The 16,890-nt window shown below is 45.9% G+C and overlaps 2 protein-coding genes across 2 annotated transcripts in view; both read right to left on the bottom strand.

The window, feature by feature from the left end:
* The window catches only part of Slc22a3 (solute carrier family 22 member 3), a 93,711-nt gene extending 81,061 nt beyond the window's left edge, over nt 1–12,650 (bottom strand). Inside the window, exon 1 of the mRNA XM_051164178.1 lies at nt 12,135–12,650. Within this exon, the coding sequence (XP_051020135.1) occupies nt 12,135–12,548 (414 nt within the window). The 5' untranslated portion in view covers nt 12,549–12,650. The remainder of the gene's footprint in view (nt 1–12,134) is intronic.
* Nucleotides 2,753–4,390, bottom strand: LOC127205039 (V-type proton ATPase subunit S1-like). Its single transcript, XM_051164177.1, has one exon. The coding sequence runs from the start codon at nt 4,388–4,390 to the stop codon at nt 2,990–2,992; it is 1,401 nt and encodes a 466-aa protein (XP_051020134.1). The 3' UTR covers nt 2,753–2,989.
* Nucleotides 12,651–16,890: the final 4,240 nt, after the last annotated feature.

The following is a 16,890-nucleotide window of genomic DNA, read 5'->3' as shown; positions in this document are numbered from 1 at the left end:
CAGAGCTCAGGCCACTGCTATCTCCAAGCTTCCAAAGACGTGAGAAGGAATGAAGCGCCCATGGAGACCACCAAGAACTGGGAACGTACAAGCAATGATCTTCAAGCATGCAACAAGCTACAAACAAGAGAGTTAGAACACCAAGGACATTGGGTAGCCACCACACATGAAATAAGAGCAGTCATATGAAACAAATTAAAGAAACTGAAACAATAGAAAGAAAAGGGGAGGAGTGGCTACTAGCAAATGACCAGGCACTCTCTAAAATGCCACAAATACCATAGGTTAAAAATAAAAGAAAAGGTTAAGATAAAAAGCTCAGTGGGTGGGTTAAACAGAAGATTTGACACTGTTGAATGGAAAGCTAGTGATCCAGAATATAACAATAATACATAAACGGACAATTTGAGAGGAAAAAAATCAAGCCCAACTTACATCTAATTTATTCTCAGCACAAAAGGCTAAAGGATTGAAGGCCACACTGGAAAGAGAACAGTTGAGCGTCACTTAGAAGTGACTAGAGGGCCCAAAACAGAGAAAACATACATTCATTCAAGAAACACTTATTGAGTGCTTAATGCATGCCTGTTGTGGTTTTAGGGACTCTCCCTGAGAGAAGACAAGATTGCCCGCACCAAGGCAGTCAGAGTGGCAACAGGTTTCCCCAGAGCAAAATGGAAGCTGCGGGACAGGTCCACACTCTTCAAAGTGGAGCTAGGATTAAGAAATGGCCTTTACTACAGAACACTGCATCTTCTTCTGGGCCCTCGAGGTCTGCAAAAGCAGGGTGGATGCCTGCCCTCCCCGCCCTCATTCTTTGGATCCAGGTCTTCTGCTTTGATCCATTTACCTGCTTAAGTCTGCACACAGTCATGTTTGCCATTCAGGGTGCATGTGTCTGCAAACACTAAACCAGGCTGGCTTAGAACTCACCGGAGTCTGCCTGCCTCTGCCTTCCAAGTGCTGGGATTAAAGGCGTGCACTGACACTGCCTGGCTATTTATTTATTTATTTATCTATCTATCTATTTATTTATTTATTTTTAATTCTTTTTATTTATGTTTAAAGAATTGGTTTTGTTGTTGCTGTTGTTGTTTTATGCATGAGTATTTTGCCTGCACGTGCTTGCCTGGTTTCCCTCAAAGGCCAGAAAAGGGTGTGAATCGCTTGGAACTGGAGTTGGAAACAGTGGTGAGCCAGCACAAGGGTTCTGGGGAACTGCTCTTAACCGATGAGCCATCTCTCCTAGTAGGGTTTTGTTTTGTTTTTTTTTTTTTAATGCTTTTCTTTCATGTTCTATATAAACAATCCTGGCACCTGCAAAAGTTTTTATTTCTTTCAAAACATTGTAACTTCTACATTTTATTATTTTTACTGTGCTGGTATCAGGCCTACAACTGTCTACACTAGGAAAAGCACTCTACCTGTGAGCCACATTCTAGTTTTCCTTAAAAAAATTTATTATGTTCATTTTGCATGTACACTAGTTACAGCATATGTGTGGGAGCTGGAGGCCCACCTGTGCAAGATGGCGCTCCCTCGCTCTCTCTCTCTCTCTCTCTCTCTCTCTCTCTCTCTCTCTCTCTCTCTCTCTCTCTCTCTCTCTTTCTCTCCCCACCATGTAAGCTCCAAAGATCAAACTCTGGTGACCAGGCTTGGTGCAAGCACCTTTACAAAGTGAGCATTTTGTCTCCTTGCTCCTGCCCCTTGAAACAAAGCTGGTCTTGAAGTCACTGCATAGTCCAGACCAGATGTCCAAAACCTAGCTCAACTACTCAAGGCTGAAGGCACAAAGACAAGCTAAGGTATTTTAATGTCAGCATTTGGTGTCCTGTTCCAAATACCAAAAAGGTGACCCAAAACCTCTCCTACCCTAAACTGTAGTCACCTTGGGCTGCAGAAATCTCCCAGTTCACCCCATGATCAGGTCACCCCAAGCAGGAGCAGCGTCTCATAGGAACTAATTTGTCTCCTCAAACAATAAGGCCCCTGCAAGGCTTGTAGGACCAGACCTGAGGTGTGAGCAACCACAGTCTGGTGGAAACTGCTCAGCTGTAATCTTGACCCTTTCCCAGATGCTTCTGTTTAGACTGAAAGTGCATGCCAGGACACTGACAACAAACACAAATATCCTTTATCATATCCCCATATCAATTAAACTCCTTTCCAGTCATTTTATCATTACTTTTTTCTTACATTTTATTAATTTCCTGGTTATCACGCAAAGTAGCAGGTCCCATTATGGCACTGCTATCCATGTGTATCACTGTGTCATCCTTGCATGTGTTTGTTTTCCTCAGTGCAAGTGACTGGGCCTGGCATACTGGAACCCACTGAGCTGGACCTTTGACAGAAGGACAAAGAAAAACAGCTGATGACAGGAGACCACTCACCTACAAATCTGGCTTTCAAGATTAATGATGGAATAAAGATTTATAAATATAAACAAAACCAAAGCACAGTTTTTAAAGTGGTAATGTGTCTTTATTTTATTAGGGAGAAAACAGTGCACCCCGCCACCACCACCACCACTGGACAGGCAAGCCCAGTGGGAACAACTGAAACCCAGAATACGGTTCGTTCTAATGACATCACCCAAAAAACAATGGCTAAGCTGGACAGACAGTTAAGTAGCCTTTCCACATCTCTCAAACTCAAGGAACCTCACACTCATGGGTGTTTCTGGAAGCTCCATAAAGCATGGAGAGAGAGCACTTCCTAGACAAAAGCACTATACACAGCAAAGAATAATTGCAGAGGGGCAAGAAGAAATAATGATGATTTGTCTAATTATCTATGAAGAATGCACTTTGTTGGTAGAGCTGGGGGGATTGGCTCGAGGGAAGTCCCTCAGCAGGTTAAAGAGGAAGCAAGACAGGCTGAGGGCAGTATAGGGTTAATACAAACCCTTCCAGGCACTGTGCCACAAGACAGAAACTTGACAACCTGCACACACAGCAACACTCCCTAAATCCCTCTCTAGCACAGGTCACACTATCTTGGTCAGAGTGATGGTGGGGCCCTTGTGGTCATCAAAGCGGTCCATGGTCTTTAGGCTGAGTATCATGTGGAGGCCGTAGGTGGATACAAAAAGTATGAAGGAAGTGGTGAGCAGCGCCATCCAGATGCCCGGAGAGAAGAAGCCAGCACAGTCGCTTGCATAGGAGAACTGTCTGCCAGTCACATTGAAGGCCTGGACCTGGAAGTGATGAAGAGTCACCTGCCAGGGAGAGGGCACGTTGGTCACAAGGAGACTGCCTCTCTTGCTCAGACTGCTGACGTACTCACAGTGGAAAGAATAGATGCTGGGTCCCGTGACTTGGGAAGCATTGAAGTGGACAACAGAACCACTGCTGTGGATCTCAAGTCGTTCCATGGCAAACCAGTCTCGGGCAGACACTGGGTAGAAGCGACTAACTAGAAGGAACTTGAACGTCACTGCTGCACCAAAGAGTGAGTCATAGGTCAGTGCAAGTGTGGCAGAGGAGTCGTTCCAGGAGGAGCCGGTCAAGTTAAGACTCTCCACACCAAAGGTGAGGGAAGTCAAGTCTTTCCATTCGTCTTTGTACGCTACAGAGAAGCTTTGTGCCCAGAACAGGATCCTTGGGGCAGTGTCACTGTAACTCACGGGAGGATGGACCATAGGTGACGCCACCTGAGTCTGAAGCAGCTGGCGACCTAGACCCCCAGCCATCATGGCTTCATCACGGGCCACTCTAGAAGGGCGGACTGCGGTAAGAGCTGCCGTGTAAGGGACGTCTTTAGACTTGAGTGTGCCCAGGACCTGTCCAATGACCTCATCATTGCCTGTGAGGACCTCCCCGGGTGCCATGAGACCAGAGCTGGCTGTGTGGGGCAGGCGGATGAGCAGCAGGGCAGGGAGGCTGGCGTTAAGCTCCAACTCCTTTAGGGTAGCTAGATCCACATGCAGGGGACTGGCCCCAAGCTTCTCCTGCAGGTAGGTGGCCAGGGTGCTGACTGCATGCCAGTCCACAGCAGGAAGCACGAGTGAGGAGGGGGCCACGTCCAGGGCATTCTCCAAGTTAGAGAAGGCACTGTCCCGCCTATTCCCAAACACGCCACCGTATGCCGTGAAATCCTCAATGCTCAGCTTGTCCTGCAGGAACAGCAGTACATTTCGGGGACCCAGCTCCAAGGCACGGTCTAAGTAGGCAGAAAGCTGCATGTCACTGGTGATATGGCCCTCGTGTGTGTCGGCCACAGGAGCCCACAGGCCCCGGTCACTCGACCACAGTACCAATGGCACCTGCTGCTCCGCGGCCGCCGCCGCCACGGCCACCGCCACCAGCCACAGAGGCAGCCACAGGACTGAGGCCCGTCGAGTCCCCATCTGATTCCGCTTCCGTGATACCACGGTTGCCACCATCATAGTCAGGCTTCAGCGTCTGGGCCTAGGCCGCTGCAGATCAGACGACCTTCGCCTCCAGCCCCGCCCCCATCGGCCTGGGGGAGGGACTCTTCTCCCATATTTGCCTATGATTGGGCCAAGAGCGTGGCACTCATGACCTCTCCTTCTCATTGGTTGGCTGTACCTGTTGTGTCTCCAAAACACATTTATTACCTACAAATATACAATCAAGGCGCGGTTCTCAAGCTTCCTAGTGCTGCGACCCTTTAATACAATTCTCATGCTGTGGTGACCGCCAACAATTAAATTGTTTCAGTTACTACTTCATAACTGTAATTTTTGCTATTTTTATGAATTGTAATGTAAATATTTGATATGCAGGATATGAGATATTTGTGAATTTAAAGTTTGAAAATTCCTTATAGGAGGCAGGCAGATCTTTGTGAGTTCGAGGCCAGCCTGGTCTACAGAGTGAGTCCCAGGATAGCCAAGGCTACACAGAGAAACCCTGTCTTTAAAATATTTCCCCCTCCCTCCCCCTCCCCCCACAAGAAACGGCTGTTCAACCCCAAAGGGGTCACCACCCACAAGTTGAGAACCATTGCTCTAAAGAAGCTTTTGAAAGATTTATTGGCATCTTATAGAATAATGGGTAAATATAGTGTGGATCTGAACCAAGGCACACACAAGCTACGTAAAAACCATGAATTAATAATAAAAAGACATAGGATAGACACGGGGTGCAGTGGCTGAATTAAGTATTCTAAGTTTCCTAGATTGTCTAAAAGAAAGAAGGCCAGGGTCTGGATAGATGGCTCAGAGGTTAAGAGCGCTTGCTTCTCTTGCAAAAGACCAAGGTTTGGTTCCAACCTCCCATATGGCAATTTACAACTGCCTATAACTGCAGTTCCAAGGGGATATAATATCTTCCACTGGCCTTGTGGCTATCTGCATACACATGGCACTCATAGTCTCACACAGGTACACACCCATACACATAAGTAATATTTTTTAGAGGGGGGGGGGGAGTGCCCTGCATTAAATTTAGGCTCTGTTAAATAAGCTTGGGGAAATTTCCAGAGGTGATCACTAAATGAAGTAAATTTCCAACAATTAAAAGAAGGAATAAAACAGAATAAGAAAAGCAAGTCTAACTAATTTTCTTTCACAGAAGAAAAAACACAGAAAGGCCAGGATTAAGAAAAATAAAAAAATAAAGGTCTAACGAGCCCAAATCTACAACACATTTAAGGAGATCAGGTGCCACACTACTTAAGGAGTGCTAAGGCTTGGACCTTCAGTGCTCTCTCACCAGCCGAGAGTTCTGTTGGGGCACAGTGGAACCTTTATGAGGGGGAGCCTAGTACAAGGAGCACCGTTAAAGGCAGCATTCGGACACCTGTCCACACTGCCTCGTGTGCCATGCACAGGGGGAAGTTTTGTGTACCATGCACAGACTTCACCATGATGACCTGCGTCATCATAGACCAGGTGGGCAAGTGGCTAACTCATGGACACTGAAGCACACTCGATAAAAGCAAAATCATCTTATGTATATTTATTTTATGAGCCCCACAAAACTATTGGAACATGGGAAATTTGAAAATTAAGATAACAAAAAGTAATTATAGGTAAATATTAACCAAAGGAAAGCTGCACTTACTATATTAATAGCAGATAATATTAAGACAATTAAGGTCAGGTCTTTTTTTTTTTTTTAAGCTTTATTTATTTATTATCACGTATACAGTGCTCTGCCTGCACATACACCTGCAGGCCAGAAGAGGGCATCAGATCACATTATAGATGGTTGAGAGTCACCATGTGGTTGCTGGGAATTGAACTCAGGACCTCTGGAAAAACAGATAGTGAGTGCTCTTAACCTCTGAGCCATCTCTCCAGGTCAGGCAGGTCTTATACTATAATATTAAATATAATTTTAAAACTATAAGAAATTTTTTAAAGACAGGGTTTCTCTGTGTAGCCTTGGCTATCCTGGGACTCACTCTGTAGGCCAGGCTGGCCTCGAACTCACAAAGATCTGCCTGCCTCCTATAAGGAATTCTCAAACCTTAAATTCACATGTACCCATATTCAGTATAATTATATCTTGTATAAAAATCTTAAATCTAGAAACTGAAAAATTCTGCAAAATAATACGTTTTTATAATTATTGATTACCAGCCTATGAAAATTTGACTCGAACATAGAATGTGTTGACACTAGAACTGGCTAGCTTCAGCTGGTGAATGTCTGTAAAGCCCAGCAGCTTATAGCTAAATACCAAACACTCTTCCAAAGCACAAAAGGAACATTTACAACGCTTGACTCTGAAAGGTCTACAAAGCAAAGTTAATAAAAGTTTAAAGGAAAAAAAGGGGGGGGGGCAGTCTTACACAAACCTGCAAATCACATTCTCTGGCCATACCACAATTAAAAAGAATGCAAAAAAAAAAATTTTTTTTAAGCGCCAGCTTAAATTAGTTTAATAATAAGCCTCTAAAAATAAAGTATGAGTCAAAGAAGGAATAACAATGAGAATTCTGCATACTAAAATGGAATAACAGTTAACATACACATTTCAGCAGGGCAGATTTGGGGACTAGTGCAGAAGTTCTGCTAATCCTCCTGCCTCAGCCTCCCTGAATACAGAGGTCACAGTGTGTCACCACACCCAGTAAGCATGGCCATCTTATTATTTTATAATAATTACTTGCACTTGTGTTCTTATGCCAGGACATTGAACAGCTTAATTAATAGTCTAAGGCCTCCGAGGCCAGCGGGATGGCTCAATGTGTATAAGCACTTGCCGCCAAGCCTGCGTTCCCGGCCCATGACCCACATATTAGAGAAGGAGAAGTGATACACACATATAAAATAAACACACATAATTTAAAAAAGAGTAACTCTTCCAGTAGGGTATTGTAAGCATACGGTGCGATTTATTTTGTTTTAAGTTGGACCTTTGCTGTTTTGCCTTAAACTTGCCTTAAACACTTGGGCTCAAGTGACTCTTCTAGGTCAGACCCTCAAGTAGGTGGTTACAGGTGTATTACTAACACACTTGGCTTACTGTAGGTAGGTTACAGGTGTGTAGTAACACACCTGGATTATTGTAGGTGGGTTACAGATATATAGTAACAAACCTGGATTATTGTAGGTGGGTTACAGGTGCATACTAACACACCTGGCTTACTTTGGGTAGGTTACAGGTGTATACTAACACACCTGGATTGTTGTAGGTGGATTATAAGTGTACACTAACACACCTAGCTTACTGTAGGTAGGTTACATGTGTATACTAACACTCCTGGATTATTGTAGGTAGGTTATAGGTATGTAGTAACACACCTGGATTATTGTAGGTGGGTTACAGATATATAGTAACACACCTGGATTATTGTAGGTGGGTTACTGGTGCATACTAACACACCTGGCTTACTTTGGGTAGGTTACAGGTGTACACTAACACACCTGGATTGTTGTAGGTGGATTACAGGTGTATACTAACACACCTAGCTTACTGTAGGTAGGTTACATGTGTATACTAACACACCTGGATTATTGTAGGTAGGTTATAGGTGTGTAGTAACACACCTGGATTATTGTAGGTGGGTTACAGATATATAGTAACACACCTGAATTATTGTAGGTGGGTTACAGGTGTATACTAACACACCTGGATTGTTGTAGGTGGATTACAGGTATATACTAACACACCTGGCTTACTCTTGTGTGTGTGTGTGTGTGTTTTTTTAAGCAAGCAGACATCTCCTTGCTGATAAAATTCCATTCCTTAGAACTCCCACAGAACACTTACTCCTCTCCTGTGTGACCTGTCATTACTCAGTAAATGGTGAGTGACAGCTGAATTGAACTCTTGTCAAGGTGTCTCTGTTACCACACACAACCTTGAACCTGCTCCACAGGTACGAGTGAGGCAAGAAAAAGATTTTTTTTTTTAATTGATGCTCAGATTCAATGAGGCATACCATATTTTATGGTCATCCTTTGTTCTATATTTAGATGCAGCTCAGACAACAATAAACATCTATGTTTGCTCACAGACTAAATCTTGGCACCACTTGAAAAACTATATACTAAAAGATTTGTTGAAGTGCAGCCAAAGGAGTCCATAGAAGCAAATTCATAGCTGTAAATATTTACTCTTTTTTTTTTTAAGGCTAGAAAAATTGAGCTGAGGATTCAACTTACACTGAGAAAAATGCACCAACACATAGTAAAGAGGAAAAGAGATGAAGTAGAAAGCAAATGATGTAATAATTGGGTATTTAAAGAAATACTATAATAGATACTCTGATGATAAGTTAATTCTGCAACAAAGAGGAAAGGCACAAATGACTTTACACAGCCAAAAATATAGTGATGTATTCTTTCTAGGCATTTTAAATGTATAGTTTGGCTGCATGTATGCCTGTATATTACATGCATGCCTGGTGTCCATGGAGGTGAGGAGGGGTTCGGATCCCCTGGGACTGGTTACAGATTGTTATAAGCAGCTGTCTGATGCTAGAAATTGACTGTGCTCTGGACGAGCAGCCAGTGCTCTTAACCACTGAGTCATCTCTCTAGGCCTACTATTTCTTTCTAAAGTATCTGTTGCAAATTAGAGACATTGCCTAGGCCAGAATTGTGGCTTGGCTAACTCCCTTCTCCAGCACATACAATAGCTCAGGAACATGCTTAACAGGCCACTGGAGAGGGCAGCATTAGGCTGGGACTGCGGGTGGATCCCCCTACTGAGTTGGCCTGCATCTGAGGACAATAAATAGCACAGGGATGAAAAGCAGCACCTGAAGGAAAAGAATGAAGCCTGGGAACCAAGCAGCCAGCACTCTCTTCCACAGATCGCCCACGCTCCTCAAACTGACCTTTTTATTTTAGAAGAAAAGTGATGGAAGAGCGACTGTTAGTGTGCGTGTGAAAGCACCTGAAGCAGAGAGGTGGTCTTTTGTTTCTTTCTGATGCTAGCAAGCAAAATCCCTCCATCAGTCCTAAAAGTCCCTTCCCTGGATAGTAAGCTGAAGCATCCAACCCATAAGGGCTCTGACTCGGTATCTACAATCCATCAGGTTTGGTTCTGCCCAACATCTAGTAAGCAGATGAGGTTAAAACTCAGACAGAAAAGTCTACACTGAAAAAGTTCAACACAGGTAGAAAATGCCCTAGAGTGGATGTGGCTTGGAACAGCCCTACAACTGACAGTCAGTCCCTCCTCACATAGCGCCTTGGAATGAAGGTAGGACAAGGGTGGATGAGTTCTAAGCAACAGGTTTACAATGTTCACATCAGGACAAAAAAAGGACCCACTGCACCAAATGACATCACAGCTTCCCCAGCAGTCAGCCTGGCTGCTTGTTTTGAAGGCCACCAAATGAATCAAAGGGCATATTGACCCTATAGTGACAGAGAACTAAGGTTGACATGGCCACCCCAAGGACAATATAGATCCCCAGGAGGGTCCCTAACATCACCAGCCTCAGCTTTCCCTTCTGCAAAGCTAAGACAATCGTATCTCTTCCCAGTTTGGTCCAAAGACCAAGTGTCCCATGCAGCCTGCCCACTACCCCCTTCTCCCAACAGGTAGCCTTTGCATATCTTAAAACTTCAGGACTCTGAAAATACACTCACTTCATGATATTAGCTGAAGCTACAACTACAGTGTTGATCATTACATATTTAAAATAACAGCCACAAATTTGTTCATATTCAGAATCAAAGACAGCACATGGAACCCTGAGGTTCTGGGAAATTCTAAATTACTTTGGGGGGGGTGGGGCTTTCAGAAAAGATGGGGCAGATGCCTCCTAAGAATCAACACATGGAAGATGAGCCACAAGAAGTTAAAACTAGGGCTGGAGAGATGGCTCAGAGTTAAGAGCACTGACTGTTCTTCCAGAGGTCCTGAGTTCAGTTCCCAGCAACCACACGGTGGCTCACAACCATCTGTAATGTGATCTCATGCCCTCTTCTGGAAGAGCACTGTATACATAATAAATAAATAATAAATAAATATAAATACATCTTTTAAAAAAAGAGAAATTAAAACTATCTGGGATTTGAAAAGGAAATCTTTCCAGTAGGTCTCAAAATCTCCTCGGCAGCTTTAAGGAAGGCATCCTAAATAACATTTTAGTTTGTCCCTAATGAAGTTTGGTCGCTGTTCTGTGCACACTGAGCATGCACAGAATGAGAAAGCAAGGCCTGAAGAAGGTAAGTGATAGACTGGAGGCACATAGCTCCCTAGAGATCATGACAGGACGATCTCTTGACTTCCTGCCTTTCTGCACGTGTTAACCACTCGGACAATGCTCTATTGAGTCCAGAACCTCAGCACATCCCTAAAGCACCTGTCAGTATCTGCTCCACAGGTTCTTATGACCCTCTCCTTAGAGGCCCAAGGATCACAGTCACTCACGTCAACCTTTCTAGAGTGGTGTGCATTTTGTTTTTTTTGTTGTTGTTGTTGTTTTTAAAGGCTTTTAAATATAATGTCTGTATGCACACAAGCAAGCGTGCATGCTGCGGGGAGGATACATGTGTATTCTGGTGTGTTTAAGCACATGTGTGTATGTGTGTATGTGGAAGTCAGGGGACAGCTTCTTGTTTTCTGAGACAGGGTCTCTGGAAGTGAGTAGGATGCCACAACCCATGTATGGCCTTACAAGAAAGAACGGCTTCACGGAGCTGTATTTCAACTTGAGCCATGATCACCAAGGGAAGGAAAACTATAGAAGAAGCGTTTCCTGCCTCCTGGTACCACAGTTTCCTTGTTATATAAACAAGTGTTTTGGACAAGAACTAAGTTAAAAACAACAACAAAAAAATGTTTCTTTCTCCGTTTACCTGAGTACTCTTCACCATCGTATATAGATTGAGTTGAGCTATGACTGTGGGCAAAATTCAGCACACCCGTTCCTCTGTGGACCAGGTGCCTCCGAAGCAGTTTGTACCCACAGCCTCACAACTCACAGCGCTGGAGGATGCAGAATCAGACATGACTTGGGGTCTGACTGAAGAAGACCCTGCCCCCCCCCAAAGTGTGGGTATCGCCCCCTCCCCGGACTTCAGCAGCCGCCACAATAAATGGGGAGAGATGCCCCTTCCTGCTGCCTGGCTGTAATTTACTAGCAGGAAAAAAAAAAAAAAAAACCATCAACTCTTGTCCAATATCCCAGCCTTCCCGACTTCTCTTAAATTGCTGCTCTTTGTCCTCAAAGCAGTTTTATCAAAATTATTGCCCGGAAGAGCCTTGACCTTTGTCCCTTACATTTCAGGTAACCATTTTGGACACTGGGGGTGGAGGGGGGGTGGGGAGGGATGTTGCACTGTCTTTGCGCTCCCTGGAGATAAACTAATCCAAACGTGCTAACACAATTCAACCCAGCCCGAAGGCAGAGGGGTCCCCAGCCAAGAGGGGACCCATAATCTCCAATAGCTCTGCCAACACATCTCAAAGACACAGTAGAGGCAGGTGTGTGGGAAGCTCCTCCAAGTTGGCTCCTAGGAAAGTTTTCCTTTTTACCTGAAGCCAGATCATTTCTTAGCCCACTCCTTAAGGCAGGTACATAAACAAAGGCTTTCCCAGGTATTTGCTACGCAGAACTTGCAAGCACGGATTAGAACCTAGGGGTCACCAAAGGTGGTGTGATCTCCAAATAGCGAAGACTGCAAGGATCTAGTCTGGAAGCCACCTTCTTACACTTGCTGTGTGGCAGGAGATGGTGCATAGTGCCAGGCTTACCTGGCTGATGATGGTTGAGTGGGTCTCCACATAGCGCCAGTCTCCGCTGCAGGGCACCAGGGGTGCAGAGCGATTAGGGAAGGCAGCGAGTGGGTCGCAGCTGAGCTCGGTGCTGGTATTGGTGGCTTCCAGCAGGTAGCGGTGACAGTGGCCTTGGCCGCGGCGCTCAACTAGGGAGCTGAGCTCCGGCGTGGTGAGGTTCCACTCCTCCTCGGGGCTCCAGGCGCAGCGCTCGGCCAGCGCGGTGGCTCGCGGCCCGCGACACCAATAGTAATCGGGCTGGCTGCCCAGAAAGACCACGCCGACAAAGAGGAAGGCGAAGGTGACACCCGTCAGGCACAGCAGCAGGAACACGCGCCGCTGGAAGCGCCCGAACTCGCCCGCCTTCCTCAGCGCCTGGTCGAACGTGGGCATGGTGCGCCCCGCCACCTCGCGTCCCGTCGCCTGCCGCCCAGCCTGCAAGTGACCCGAGGGCGCCGCCGCCCGTAGCTCTGCACCCGCCTCACCCGCCTCGCTAGCTCTTTCGCCCTGGCAGCCGGCCCCGGGCCGCTCTTCCTGCTCCAAGCTCCGGGCCTCCTGCCCGTGTGCTCACCGCCCCCCCCCCACCCCCCGCCCCGCGCGCTCCTCGGGATGGGGTGGGTTCGCGGTGGTACCACCGTGCGCCAAAGCCAGGGACCTGTAGCCTGCCCTAAATGGATACCCCGGGTCGGAGTTCCCGGAGTTCCAAGATCACACAGCCTCTACATACTCCAGGAATAGCTTGTAGTGCCCTTAGGCTACTAGAGCAGAAGCCACTGGGCTCCCAAAGTGACAGTCAGCCAGCTCGAGGAACAAGGCTTTTTCACACCTGCCCTTGCCTCATCACATGCTCAGAACCCTGCTGGGTGGGACGTTGATGACATAGCAGAGATTGACCAACTATTCCAAAGGGACAGGGACAGGGACAGGCCACCAAGGCTAAGAGATATGCTTGGTCCCAAAGTTCAAGAGGTCAAGTACCACTTCAAGGCAAAGTCCTTTGCATACATTCATATCCTGAATCTCCGGGAAACTGTAGTACTTAGCTAGTTTGAAGCCATCATCATAGCGTCTTCACTGCCCTTCAAAGATCTTGCAGAGCCTATAGGATGCACAGCAAGTGTGGTCCTCGCCCCTCGCCAAACCCAGCCGGTTACCAGTCAGCTCCCAGGTTGCAAGTACTGACCACGGTACAACTGTGATAGCGCATTCTACACTCAGATTCTAATCTCTCCAGCCAGCTTTTCTCCCAGTCCCCACCTCATGCCGTCAGCCAGCCATTAGCTAACTTTCTCAAGGGACCCAAGGAGTGAGGGTTTAGTTCCCTTCCCCACAGCAAGAACGCCAGAGTCAGGCTGCCCTTGCTCCAAGCCACCCCATGCCCTTACTGTTTGTGACACTGAAAATTTTAATTGACCAGCCCCAGTTTTCCCATCTTTTAAATGAGTCTAATAACATACCTGTTTCATAGGGTCCCCATGAAGACTGGGTGGACTAGCATGAGGAAAGAACCAGGTATTATTTCATGTGGCAATCATTATCTCAGCTGTTGGTTGCTGCTACTAAGCAAGCATCAGCCATGGGTGGGCTCAAGAACAGCTGAAATCACACAGCATAAAAAGTACCCGCCCCCCAACACGCCCCTCCTACTCCACAGTCACTTCTGTATTTGTATATCTCACCCCACACACACACACACACTGGTCTGATTTGTACCTGTCTGCTGGACCCCCATACTCCCGTCTCCCCTCTCCAGCCCACTTCCTCCCCCTGAGCTGGCCTTTGGTACAAGCACATCCTGCCTCCTGCCCCAAACTCAGAATCTCAGCATCTCTCACTCCTCAGTCTTTAAGTCAAATGTCACTTGCAAGGAGATGCCCAACCCCTTGTCCCACACAGGCACACCCCCAGCCCCCTTTGCTTGTCCTCAAGGCCCTCACATCAGTTCATTAATCCCTGTATGTGTTTATTAACTCTTCTTCCAGTTTTACTCACTCACTTGTTGCCTCAACGCTGTTGCTCCCCTACATCTCAGGTTTCATGCTGGGAGAAAAGTGTGTCCTGGACCTTCACATCTGCACAACAGGAGTGCACAGTAGGTGCTTAGCAAATGCTTGTATGATAAATGCAGGCTGCTTCTCATACTCCACCACTCTTTTTTTATTAAATATATTTTATTAATTTATTCATATTACATCTCAATTGTTATCCCATCCCTTGTATCCTCCCATTCCTCCCTCCCTCCCATTTCCCCCTTACTCTCCTCCCCTATGACCATGACTGAGGGGGACCTCCTCCCTCTGTATATGCTCATAGGGTATCAAGTCTCTTCTTGGTAGCCTGCTATCCTTCCTCTGAGTGCCACCAGGTCTCCCCATCCAGGGGACGTGGTCAAATATGGGGCACCAGAGTACATGTGAAAGTCAGACCCCACTCTCCACTCAACTGTGAAGAATGTCCTGTCCACTGGCTAGATCTGGGTATGGGTTTGAAGTTTATTGCACGTATTGTGCCATTTACACTATGGAATACTACTCAGCTATTAAAAACAAGGAATTCCTGAAACTTGTGGACAAATGGATTGAACTAGAAATGATCATAATGAGTGAGTTAACCCAGAAGCAGAAAGAGTCAAATGGTATATACTCACTTATATCTGGACACTAGCCCAAGGGGCATGTCCCATGAAAGTCTTCACTTACCAGGAAACTGGGACAGAGGGGAGGACATCCTATTGGGGCTCTAGGTGAGAGAAGCATGGGAGAATGGGGAAATAGAAGGATCCAGAGGGTCCTAGAAACCTACAAGAAGAACACTATGACAAGCAGATCTGGGCCCAGGGGTCCCGCTCAAACTCCCCCACTCTTATGTGTGCCCCATGTTCCTCTTTTCTACTGCTCTCAGCCTCTGTGCCTCACAGCTGGCCAGCTGCTTTGGACACTGTGGCTTCAGTAGGACCAGTCTGTCCTAAGGAATGACTTTGCAGGACACAGCTTGGAGGGTCAGCCTTCGGGGCTTGCTTTGATCTCCGAATCATTTCTCAATCCCATTTCTCAATGCTCTTTCAAATACTCCTTCAAAGCATATTTTTCTATCTGCCCCAGCTTACGTTCTCTTCGTTGTGTGGTGACTTGTTGGATTTAGGGGACATTGTTTCTATATCTGCGTACTCTGCCCATTGATAAACTTGTGTGGTAACTTGAGTGCTGTCCTCTCAGTCTGTGGATTACAGTCTGATTTTTCAGTTTCTCAAGAAATCTCAATTTGGACGGAATAAAGTTTACAGTGCTCATAGCCTGTGCTTTTTGCATCTTGCCATAAAAATCATGTTTTACTAAGATTTTAAATGCTTTCTCATATTTACACACACACACACACATGCACACTGCCTTGCACATGGTAGTCTTGCTGAGCCGTATTAAACTGTATTTTTTCACATTGAATTTTAATCTCTGAAGACAATTCTGTGAAGACTATGGTAAGATCTAATTTTACTGATGTCTTCCATATAGCCAAGCAGCTCTCGGAATGCACTGTTTTCAGCACCATGTCTGTCTTTATGAGGCTCCCAGCTCTGCTGGAAAAACCTGCCCTGTGCCCTTCATCCTGCCCGGTGGCGCTCTGTCCCAAGCTGCTGTCACTGTTCATCACTGTCCCTCAATCCCACCTCTCCTCCCCACATAGCTCACCCCTCTTCAGAATGAACTTGGCCATTCCTGGGGTTCTTATATTGCATATACATTTGACATTTTGATAAGTTCCATACATGTTTCACTATTGACTGGGACTTTCATTCATAGGCATATGAACACTTTATTTTTCCCTCTGCTTTGAAGGGAGTTAGAGAGAAAACAAATCTCTCTCTCCCTCTCTCCTTCTCTCCCTCTCCCCGCCCCCACACCATGTGCACATGCACACACACATATATACGCACATGCATATGTATACATTATTGTACATGTGTATATATAATATATCATATGTGTATATATGTTATAAGTATACATATACATGTGTACAATATATATACATTACAGTGCTGGAATGGAGCCATTGCCCTCAGTTGTGTTAGGGCAACTACCACATTTCCAGCCTTCAATTTTTTTTTTCTCTTCAGAACATTAAAAAACAGCTGCGTGAGGTGCAGCCCACCTGTAATCCCAGTACTTTAAAGGCAAAGGTGGGAAGACAGTGGCAAATTTAAGGCCAGCCTGGTCTACATAGTGAGTTTTGAGCAGCCAGGGCTGTATAAGACACTATCTCAACAATAACAATAAACCCATTACACATTGCTCTGTACCTGCACCACCTAATATGGGACAGCCACACACGCACTCTTAAACTCACATTCATTGGAAAGAAAAGATGGCAAACTTCACGGCCATGTGTGTTTAGTGGCTAACATGTGGTATCTGTAGAAAGAGAATTTTTTTTTCTTCCTCAGGGGACATTCTAGGGCATACTACTGGCCCAGCTGCTGTGACCAACTAACACTGATCAGAGTTTCCAAAACTACTGGAAATAGAACCCCCAGCCATCCCACCACATACCTACAACGGAAATAAAATCCTATCATGAAGATTCATTCCCTCCCACGTTTATTGTGACATCACTTCTAATAAGCAAGCCAAGGGACCAGTCGTGGCACCGCAGAGTGAGCCTGGCAGGTGTGGCAATGCCAGCTTGAGTTACACTTGGAAGGAACTGGCTTTCTTTCTGAGAGTGACCAGTCTTCCAT

The sequence above is a fragment of the Acomys russatus genome, chromosome 21 (genome assembly GCF_903995435.1).
Source record: "Acomys russatus chromosome 21, mAcoRus1.1, whole genome shotgun sequence".
NCBI classification, from domain to species: Eukaryota; Metazoa; Chordata; class Mammalia; order Rodentia; family Muridae; genus Acomys; species Acomys russatus.
The sequence above is the reverse complement of the archived record's forward strand: the minus strand, read 5'-3'. Positions and strand labels throughout refer to the sequence as shown.

What these genes read in the sequence shown, in the direction of transcription:
- LOC127205039 (XM_051164177.1), bottom strand. Translation starts at nt 4,390, where the DNA reads ATGATGGTGGCAACCGTGGTATCACGGAAGCGGAATCAGATGGGGACT.